Source organism: Sinocyclocheilus anshuiensis, unplaced genomic scaffold (assembly GCF_001515605.1).
Source record: "Sinocyclocheilus anshuiensis isolate Anshui unplaced genomic scaffold, SAMN03320099.WGS_v1.1 scaffold708, whole genome shotgun sequence".
NCBI classification, from domain to species: Eukaryota; Metazoa; Chordata; class Actinopteri; order Cypriniformes; family Cyprinidae; genus Sinocyclocheilus; species Sinocyclocheilus anshuiensis.
The window spans coordinates 26608-38297 of NW_015555881.1; the positions used below are offsets into that span (position 1 = coordinate 26608).

The following is an 11690-nucleotide window of genomic DNA, read 5'->3' on the forward strand; positions in this document are numbered from 1 at the left end:
AGAGCACACACACACACACACACACACACACACACACACACACACACACACACACACACACACACACACACAGTGGCTCTCGCTCGCTCCCACGTGTCTTCGTAACACCACACATCTGGGACAGATTGACTGAGTTTCAGGGTGTGTGTGTGTGTTTCTGTTGAAGCAGCCGAATCAAACACTGTGCGAGTGTGTGCGACCCATTGACTAGTTTTTAGACTGTTAGAGCTCACAACCCAAAACATTCTGAGTAACTGCCAAGGGGCGGGACTTACTGGGCTGAGCTCTAATATGATTGGGTCTCAATCACATCCATTTACAAAACAACCAATCACAGTCAGCGGTTATTCTTTTACTAAAACTTGTGATGAAATATGACCTGATTTCATGTAGAGTGGGGTGCAAAAGTCTGAGAACTGTTTTTTTTTTGTTAACTTTAACCTGGAAATATACAAAGTTGTTGTTTTTTTTAATCATTTTAAGCAAAGAAACATGACATAACATGAAGAAATGTTTCAGATTTTGTACTCTTTCTAGGTCACAGTAAGGAAATTAGTGACGCGACACTTTACGATCAGATGTTCCTGTTTCCACTGAAGCACAAGACGTTCTTTTAGACAATTCACACTGAAGAATCAGATTTTGATCATCAGGTTTGTTAATGTCACCTTGAGTGCTGCTGTTATTAAAGCAAAATAAAAAATAAATATTTAATAAATTGTTTAATAATTACAAAAATAAAATACATTAATAAATAGAATAAATAAATATCTAAAATAATAGGAGAACTAATAATTAAATAAATTGCATTATTTTCTATAAATAAATAATTTAAAATAATTTAAAATTGAAATACATTCATAAATATTTTTAATAAATCATTTAATAAATACATTATTTACTAAAATAATTTCATGAACAAAAGCATTATTTCTTTAATAAATATAAAATAAATAAAATAATTTAATTAGTTAAAATTTTCTATGCAGTTAATTAAATTTGTATTTTTCCAATAAATAAATAAATACAAAGAACAAAAATTTTCACTAGTGGTCTCAGTCATTTGGAAGTGCATATCAAAGTATTTGCATCATATTCTTGCCAAACCTCAAACTTTCCCCGTTTATCACCCCCTCCACTCATTTCATTCTCTCTCTTTCTATTTCAATTTATGTCTGTCTTTTTATTCATCTGTGCTCTTTGGTCTGCTCTGGGATCGCTTTGGATATTAATCATGGATTCATGAAAGCAGAGAACATGCAGAAATATAACGTAAAACAACAGTGCTTTCTGGAAGTCATACAAAAGCCCGCAGTCAGTTTGTGTTTTTGAATCTTGCCCGAATAAATGCATTATTTATGTTCAAAGCCTGGATCTTAAAACATTAAAAATAGAGTTGTGTGCTGCATTACGGGTTTTAATTAAGGCTGAATGTCAGTGTGTGTGTGTGTGTGTGGTCCGTCTCTGATTTCTGTGTGTATTTCTTTTGTTCTTAAAGGTGGAGGTTTGGGATTGGTGGCAAACGTTACCGAAGAAGTTCAGATCCTTAAAAACAGAGTGGAGCTCCTCGAGCAGGTCAGACACACACACACACACACACACACACACACACACCCTCAGGACACATCCTACTTCAAACGACGGGAAACTGTAGTGCGTTTGCCAAAACAGCTTATTGGTTCAAAGACTTGCTAATAGTTTAATTAAAAGCAGTAGTCAAGCACACACATCACAGGCTCTGAAATATTAAACACTGGCAGATACAGGTGACCATTAACTGGCTTTGCGGTTTGCAGATATTTCTGGTAAATAACAACTAACACTTACTACACACACTCATTACCTCACACAATTTAAACAGAAACAAAACAATACTAGCTTACTGTAGAATATGCACTGTACAAACTGCCTATAATTTCAATTAAATAAGGGTGTGATGGTGTGCAGTGTTATTTTACCATCACTGATATACTTTATAGTTTATATTATAGTTATAGTTTATAGATATATTATAGTTTATGTTAATGTTTTGAATTAGATTTTTTTACATTTTCTGTTTTCATTTGAATTTTAGTTGAAGGTTTAGTAATATGGTTGTTTTTTTCCTTTTTATTAGTGTTTTTTTTTAATAGGTCTATATAGGTTTTATTCATTTTTATTTATTAACTTTAGTTCAATTTAATTTTAGTTAAGTACTTCAAGTTATTGTTATTATTAAACTAAAACCCATTAAAAAATATTTATTTCAAATAAATATTTTTTTTAAATAGTTTTAACTAACTATAATAACCCTGGCAGTATGTAAGGATAAAACAGTAGTGTGCATAATAAATTGCATGTTCATGTTCAGAATATGTTTTTTTTTTTTTAATGGTTTATGTTAGTTCATTTAAAAACCCTGCAGTGCACTTGCATAGTTTGGCGATTGTAGCATGTCATCCATGCATACAGAAAATCTGTGCTACACTATACATACTATAGACTGCAAAAATAGCGTGAGTAGTATAGTAGTATGCTGTTCTAAACATATCCTACTAACACTTTATAATAAGGACTCATTCATTAACAGTTAACAAACCAATGAGCAGAATCTTTTTTTACAGTATTTATTCATCTTTGTTTAAGTTATTAAAAATACAATTATTCATGCACGTTCACAGTGCATTAACAACTTTTGATTTTAAAAATGATTTGGTAAATGTTAACATTAAGATTAATCAATGCTGTAGAAGTATTGGTCATTGTTAGTTTATGTTAATTACAGTAAGAACTACTGTATTAAACCTTATTCTCATATTTGCCATTTGTAAAGTCACAAATTCAGTGTCCCCAAATGTAAAAATACCTTCCTCTCTCTCTCTCTGTAGAAACTAGAGATGGTTCTGGCTCCCTTCACCACGCTCTTCCCCTTGGATGGTATGGGAGACACTAACAGCTTCCTGCCTGAGAGGACCAACTTCCTGTCGCATTCTCTGCAGCAACTAGACCGCATCGACTCGCTCAGTGAGCAGGTCGGGTTCCTGGAGGAGCGTATCGGAGCCTGTAAGCATATATTTATGTGTATGAAATTTATCTGTACAATCGGTTTCAACTGATAAAATAACAGAAACATCTTTATTAGGTGCCTGCCAGGAAAACTAGACGATCAAAGATGGGCTGCATCCTCAAGTGAAACCAATATCTGAGAAGTCTAAATTAACAACCGCAGCACTGAGGGCCTGAACCCTGTAAACATGTTCAATCCACTCAAAAAACATATAGGAAAACACAATATCAAACACACAAACTCCTGTTTGGCCAAAATGAAGTTTTCTGGCCCATGAGCTGGAGCTTTGATTGTTTCATAATGTTTTTCAGTGTATTTCTTTCATTTAATTATTGGTGTAAGTGCAGCTTTATGGTCTCTCCATGTTTAAGTCTGAGTTAAGAGAAATGTAAATGTATGTATTTATAAGTCCATGTTCTTCTCCTGAGTATTGCTATTGGGAAAACAATACAAAATTGTATCACTTTTTTAAACACTGTTATGTTTAAATTTTTGTAATAAAACTGCTTAAACTTCGAATGTTTCTGGAGTTTGTGGTTTCGGAAGATTACAATTTATACAAAATTGAGTATCTGTGGTTTATATTATCTGTAGTTTGGAGAAAAATAATGTTCCAGAAGAAAACCTGTTTTTGCTATGGAGCTACAATAGTTTATTGCATTATTAATATGCAAATTAATGCATTTACAAAATATGCAAACAGAAATTCAAGAACTCATAACTTAATTCACCTTACTTTTAGGTTATTACTGTTTGCAAATATATAAACTTGTTAGGGTTAGGGAATGTGAATGGAGCATTTGTGAATCATATTTTGTAACTAGGGTTGTGACAGTGAGGAAATTTTCCCACCGGTTAATCGACGTGTGACAGTATGTGACAGTATCACCTGCGGGGGCGTTTCCTCTTTTCCTCGCTTTCCATCGCTTTTAAATAGCTTGCAGAAGCAGCGTGCGCATTTTACTTTCACTTTCAAATAGCGACAATTCGGCGTAAAGCAATTGTTCTTTTTAGTTTGTTTGAATTTTCCCTCTTTTCCTCGCTTTCCTTCGCTTTTAAATAGGTTAAAAGCGCCATGCACATTTTACTTTCACTTTCGAATTGGCGGCAATTCGACATCAATTGCTTGAATGCAACAACAAAATACAACTTCAAACTCACTTTAGCATATATATAAAACATAGAACTTTTATTAACAAAACAAATAAAAACACACCATGCTATAGGGCAGGCTATGCCTAATATAAAATAACAAATAACTTACATAAAGTTTAAATAGGTAGCCTATACAAAATTGGAAATAAGTAAACATGTATAATATAACCAAATAAATAAGAAACGTTGAAAGTTTATTAGCAAAACGAATAAGAAAGCTTGGAGGCACCGCAAACACCTTGATATCAAATAAAATACATAAATTACACAAAGTTTAAATAAAGTAAAAATCAGCAAACACTGTGGAACCAATTAAATAAGAAATTAATGTTTAAAAAAACTTCCAAAATCACCTTAGATAAACGGCAAAAGTCAACAGGCTTTTCAAAATCCAAAATACTGCCAAAAAGGCGCTTTTGCATTTCGTTTCGAAACTAAATCATCCGCGATCGTCTTGTCTGTCTCACCCCACTCTTCTTGTCAGTCAGCTCGACTCGCTCTCTTCACTGGAGAAATGAAATCTGATCTGCGATGCGACTGTCGTTCGGTACGCTGCATTGAGCAGCCGCGTTCAGTTTTTAATTGTAGTGCCTGTTCTTTTACTGAACTAAATTATTTTTATTACTATAAAAAATCAAAACGACGGTGGGGGTCGGTGACGCGGTGGGCAAGTGACGTAACCGGTGTTGCGGCTTAACAACGGTATCGTCACGATATGTCAGCACCGTCTATCGCGGCAAGCCTATTTGTAACTTGATTAATTAAGCCAAATATGCAAATGTTCAAACAAATTTACATTCACAAAATATTTTTGTGCATTTCAAAAGTGCATTTTGTAAATATAAATAAGGTTATGAATTTTAGGAATTTACTGTTTGCAAATATAAAAACTTTTATTCGTGAAAGTGAATAAGCCAAGTATGAAAATGCACAACAAAATTTACATTCACACAATATTCCTGTGCATTTGAAAATCATATTTTGTGAATATGAATTAGATGAAGTAGAAGTCTGAGAGTTGCTTTTTGGAACTATATTAACTTTTTTGTGAATGTGAATTAACTTTCACATTTGTCAATAACATTTTGTTAATACATGAATTCTGATACAATTTTAGCTCCATACTTTAAGTGTGAATTGGAACATCTTCAAATGCATAATATTTATCTATTTGTGTGTGTACATATATATAAAATTGCAAAAAAGTAATGTTTACTTTTGGGTAAAGGATCTGAGTAGGTCTACAGTCAGTATAATTGTGTGTGTGTGTATGTATGTATATATATATTAGAGCCCGACCGATATGGGATTTTTGGGGCCGATACCGATATTTGGGAGTAAAAAAAAGGCCGATATCGATATATCGGCCGATATTCTTTGTGTATATTATAGTACAGTACCAGTCAAAAGTTTGGACACTTTCCCATTCGCGTGTCCAAACATTTGACTGGTACTATATATAGAATACAGTATATACATAAACAGAATATATATACATAAACACATTTTTTGCAATGATCACTCAAATGTGGTGATCAAACACTTATAATGACGTGACAAAGATATGTAATGACGGAGGCAGGGCATTTAACAATTTAACAATAAACTTTATTCAAAATGAGTCTGACAGTGCACTGAACAGTACAGTTGAAGTTTATTCAACTTTAATTCAATTCAATTCCATTCAACTTTATTCCGTTGAAGTTTATTTTACTTCGGAACATTCATTCACGGATTTGCGCTACTGTCTTCACACATGGACGAAACTTACTAGAGAAGCGTGAAGTGTGACAATTTAATTACCTCTGTAAATAAATATAAATTCACGTCTCGCGCACTTTACTGCCCTTTGAATGCAACGTGTACGTTCCCTTGGAACTGGAATCATGGCGGAATTTCATGTGAAGTCCACTTCGCAGGGCACTTACGGTCGAATAAGACAACGCTTGAATGCTGCTGCCTGAACAAGAGACCTCCTTACTGAAGTGAAAGTGTTGACTGGTGTCACTATCTCGCGAACGCGCCGGCGGATCTCCACCAAATTCGGGGGATCCCTTCAGCTCGAGGAGCCCTCTCGAACGCCACCCTCCGCGCGTCGGTAGTCCCCCGGGATCGCTAGATCGGTCGGCGCCAGACCGCGAATTTAACCGCCCGTAATTCCCGAACCCCAGGGGCTATAGACGCAGGGGTGTTCTCATTCGAAAGAGGGCCTCGAGATGTACACTCAATTCGAGTTCGAGAGCGTTCCTCGAGCTGAAGGGATCCCCCGAATTTGGTGCAGATTCGCCGCGCCGTTATGGAGATATGGCCATTCAAAGTTTCAATGGTTTTCCATAGACTTGAGCTTTAAAGCGTTTCATCCAGGTCGCCAGAAGCAAACAATGGAGTGCGCTCTGCTGGACAAACTAAGTAATTACACGATTTCAAGCATTTTATCTGCGTTATATGCGCTGTAAAAAAAAAATTAATATCGGCGGCATATTCGCCGATACCGATATATCGGCGACAGGCTCATATCGGCTGATAATATCGGCTAAACGATATATCGGTCGGGCTCTAATATATATATATATATATATACAATTTTATATTTATATTTTTAATTCCAACACAAATAAACATCTAAAAATGCAAATATTTTTCTTTTAGGTTTGTCTGTAGTAATCGATTAGGCCAAGTAAATGTGTGTGTAAAAAAATAAAAATAAATAAAAAATAAAAAATTGAAATAAATTCCACGACAAAGGTCAAGAACAAATTCTACCATTCCTATTGGAAAAACAGACGATTTATTGACTCTTTGTCCTAGATGTTCTTAACACAGGTTGCATCCAGAATCTACCACAATCAACATGTTTATGTATAATCATCGTCTTATATGACTTTACAGATTTTACAATGGGCTTTAGCTCATTTGTGTGTCAGGTCACCATACAAACACATTCAGCACACACAATGGACACACACACACTCATACACACACATACACAAGGCTGCCCGTGAAATGTCTGACAGGTTCGTCTAACGGATCTTATAATCAGAGCGTTTACAAGCTTCACCTGTTGTACATCCTTAATAGCTTTGGTGAAAATCACACAACACCTTGTACACACTGTTTCGTGAACGCAGCACGGTTTTCAGTCGGCAGGGCAAAACTGACATTGAAAACAGGGCTTATAAAATCTGTGACCGAATACACAACATAAAAGGGGGGTTCAAAAATTGCATTGGTGTTTAAATTTGTACTGAATAATAACAACAACAGGGCCTTATTTGGACATTTAGCAAAAACCAAACTGAACATTCGTTCAAAGCAAAATGTCTCGTTCAAAGCAAAATGTGATACGTACAATTCAGTCCTCTTAAATAATATTGTACATATTAAATTAAGGATGTTATACATTCTTAACAAACAATAAGAACTGCAACATCAAGCATTAAATATAAGATTCAACGATGCAATGCGATTAGAAATGTCTCTGAAAGTAATTACAAATATTCATCTTAATTTACTGCCATAAGCGGTCAATACAGTCTGGTTTAATAAATATGTGTTAAATAATTGATCATTTTAAGATTAAATTGTGAATGTCATTTTCAAATATTTAAATATATCTATTTTTATATGGATTTCCTTAGTTAAACTTAAGGTTGAGGATAAAGTTTAATACCTGATCTATGAGCAGCCCTCACAAATAAGCGCATGACCATTTTATGATCATCTTTCCATGTCTCATGTCAACATCCACTTAAAAATATTACAAACCTCAGCAATTTACTATATAATAATTCCAAGGGACAATTTTACAGCAGGTTTTGAAAATAAATTGTAAATGTAAAATAAATTGATTTTTGAGTTTTGAGATTTTGAGTCCTTCAAAATCTGAATAATAATGGCTCTTAAACACATTTTAGTTAAACTGGCTGCTTAGATAACGCCATAGTCTATATAATGTGTTAGATAATACTTTTTCGATTAGTTATTATAATAATAATTCCCTTGTAAATGGTTTTTAGTTTTAAAAAAAGGATTGAACAATGTTAAATACATTTTTATAAATTAAAATGTTATTTTGTAGCCTGAAAACAAACCAAAACAGGAGAGGAGCAAAGCACTGAACTAAAGTCAACTGGAATGTATTTCTCTCCTAAACGCTAATCAAACAATCCTGATCACAGATCAATTATCAATAGTGTTTTCCACAATATTCTACCTTTATACACAGCCAGCGGCTGAGACTCTTTGGACACTTGGCACAGGAAGAAGCCGCACTTGATAACGGTGACAATGGAAATATTCGTTACAAACTAAACCTTTAAATGGCAAAAAGGAAACAGAACTAATAGTCAGCGCACAATCTGTTTGTGTTTTCTGAATCCTTGGTTGACACCACACAAAAAGCTTTACTCTGGAATGTATAGGACATTTCCAAATCAATCTTTTTGGTCAATAAATCAATAAACCAAAGTTATATAAAACAATAAAGGGACGTATTTAAAGAAAAATACTCCTGCATAAGACTTGCATACAAAAACAAACAACAACAACAACAACAAAAATGACAGAAGTAAAACGAATTGTAAGTCTGTCACTGATTTCCCATAATGCAAGCAAAGTACCTCGAGACTTTGTAGATCTCTGAAAGTAAGAGAAACATAGAAAAGGCATGCATGTCAAACGCACATCCACAATGTTCTCAGGAAGTCGCTCCAAAACTCAACAAAGCAGTCCGAGCCGAACCAACATCAAAGAGGACGCAGTTAAAGCATCACGCCAGAAAAAAACCCCGCCCTTCCGCCGCTTAGCGCCCCCTGGAGTCCAACGGGAGATCAAAACTAGGCTAAGATAACATCTGCTGTATGTACTGTAGTCAAGGTGAATTTATGGACATGTATTCCTGCTTCATGAGGACGTCGGAGAGGATACTAAAGCGCCTGGTTGTCATGATTACCACCACCACAACGGCGTAGTCTCAAGCCATCCTTGTTGTCGGAGCGAATGAAAGGGTGCTCAGTGGGTGGATGGCCCGTTGCTCTGCGAGGTTTGGCCGGAGATCTCCACGAAGGCCGAACGCATGACACTGAACGATTGCTCGGAGAGCGGCGTCACATCATCTGCCGTCAGTCCCTTTGTCTCGATCTTTGGAAGGATTTTCAGAGTGATGGTTCCTGTTTGAAGAAATGTAGAAATGTTTATTATAACTATAATCGTCATCATCATCCTCAACAACAACATGCTCTAGTTTCTATGGAAGTTTGTTTCCACCACAGGATAATAAACAAATACATATATGGCGACTTTTTATCTAGGGCTGGGCGATATTACAAAAAAATGTATCAACGATATAATGTTTCATATCGTTCGGTATCGATAATTATTGACATTTTTTATACTATTTTTCAAAACAAAAAGCAATAGAACATTTTTTTTTACATTTAACCACTGTATTTATAATTAACACAATTTATTGAGACAAACAACAAATATTTTTCGTTTGAACAATCAAACACAATAAAAATGTAACAAATATTTAATTTCTAATGTTTTATATGCAGATTAAATAGGTCTTTATTGTATAGGTCTAATTGTCTCCCGAGGCCACAGGAGGGCGCAATGAGCAAAATAATGCAGCACATTTAAATTGTCAACGCAAGGAAGTAACTCTATAAAAACTTGCATTACGTCTAAATTAACTCATAAAAATCTAATAATTTCGTAAATTGCATAAACAATTATGAACAAAACAGCATCATGTATTTATGCATTGCTTAATCTAAAGAGCCGAAGTGCCATTCACACAGACTGCATTAAAAAACATATGAAACGCAGTGAAAAGGAATAAACCTCCACAAATTCGTGATGTGTTTTCTAAACGTGTTTTAACTTTGCATGGCTTTCTATACATCTTTTCTGTGCGACGCGAGTGCAGCAGTCATATTTGTCCGTCTAAAAAATGCGCTGAATATGCGTTCTGTGTGAATGGCTTGGTTTCGGTTTTAACCTAATCAAACATCATTATCACCGCATCTCGCGCGCCACTGATGACGCTCCCAGATGCACACCTAACATTCAAAATGCAAATGTTTATTTTAAATTCAACTAATATTAATTCTTTGTTCACAATCTCCTCATCACAGACAGGCACAGCACTCATTTCAGCATGTGTTCGTGTTCGTGTGTGCTGTCTGCGTCACTCAGAGCAAGTGCCTATATCGTGCGCTATATCGAACATTTTTTCTGTTGATATCGAAGAAGGTGTACCGTCGATAAATATCGATACCGTTTTATCACCCAGGCCTATTTTTATCTCACAATTCTGACCCAAACATAAATAAACTTATTTCCTCGGAATTGCGACTTTATGCAAAATTATGTCTCTGCCTCGGAATAAAGACTAAAAAAGGTAATTTTAAATATTTATCTCGCAATTCTGACTTTTTTCTTGCAACTGCAAGTTTATATCTCACAATTCAGACTTTTCCTCTCTCAACTTCAAGTTTACATCTTACTTTTTTTTTCTGCCACAGAATAATAAACAAAAAAGTAGGGATGCACCGATACCACTTTTTCCAGTACTTGCCCGATACCGATACTTTTATTTTTTGTACTTGCCGATACCGATATTTTTATAGCATTTGTAAAATTTGTAAATATTGGGTACAGAAACAAAAAGAGTATGTATAATGTTAGTTGGTTAACTTCATTTATCAAATAGATACAGTCAAACCAAAATTTATTCAGACACCTTCAACTTTTCTCACATTATCACAGTTTATTCGCTATAGTTTAGAAAATGGTAATAAAATATGACAAGAACAAATTCAGCTTGATAATGCTAGATAACTTTGATAGAAAGGTATGTAATGGATTACAATCAACCAAAAATTATTCAGACAGCTGTTAGTATGACATTATTTACACAACTATCAATACTTAGTTGGGCAACCCTTAGCCTTAATGACAGCCTGTAGTCTCCTGGGCATGCTGTCATCCAGCTTCATGCACACCTGAACTTCATTTTTTTCCCCAGACTGAATAATTTTTGGTCCCAAATTTGTATCAATTTTACTGGTAGTCCACTGTATGAAGAATTTTTTGGTATAATTTGTCACAGTTTACTTTATTTTGCTATCCTCACTTACATAAATTGTCTGCGGGTTGAAAAACGACCCCACTAACGTGATATTTAGCCCCTGGAATGCGAATTTTACCAGGGGAACCCCGCCAAAACACGCGTATTTTATCTGAATATACCCATTAAAATGTATTTTACAAGTTTTTGTTACTTTCACTGTTCTTTTTTTATTTATTTTTTTTGCTCTGTGGTACATCATCTTTCATTTAATAGCATTAGAGCTGCTCCATTGCAGCGGCTTAGTTCTGTAATCATGCACTTTGCTGTAATAATGCTGAGAACCACTCGTTATAAATCTCCTAACTGTGATATTTTCAGAAATAGAAGTCGCGTTTTTTTTTCCTCATCTGAAAC

At 34.9% G+C, this 11690-nt stretch overlaps 2 protein-coding genes across 4 annotated transcripts in view; one reads left to right on the plus strand and one right to left on the minus strand.

Annotated features, from left to right (window-relative positions):
* The window catches only part of egfl7 (EGF-like-domain, multiple 7), a 16353-nt gene extending 12788 nt beyond the window's left edge, over positions 1-3565 (plus strand). For 2 of the 3 annotated variants that reach the window (XM_016470265.1, XM_016470264.1), the window contains exons 6-8: positions 1499-1575; positions 2868-3042; positions 3122-3565. In XM_016470265.1, coding sequence (XP_016325751.1) covers positions 1499-1575; positions 2868-3042; positions 3122-3141 — 272 coding nt within the window. In that variant the 3' untranslated portion in view covers positions 3142-3565. The remainder of the gene's footprint in view (positions 1-1498; positions 1576-2867; positions 3043-3121) is intronic. The other variant, XM_016470266.1, reaches the window with a different exon arrangement.
* Positions 3566-8237: 4672 nt separating this feature from the next.
* Positions 8238-11690, minus strand: part of LOC107675804 (1-acyl-sn-glycerol-3-phosphate acyltransferase alpha-like) — a 16231-nt gene continuing 12778 nt past the window's right edge. The window contains exon 6 of the mRNA XM_016470274.1: positions 8238-9369. Coding sequence (XP_016325760.1) covers positions 9212-9369 — 158 coding nt within the window. The 3' untranslated portion in view covers positions 8238-9211. The remainder of the gene's footprint in view (positions 9370-11690) is intronic.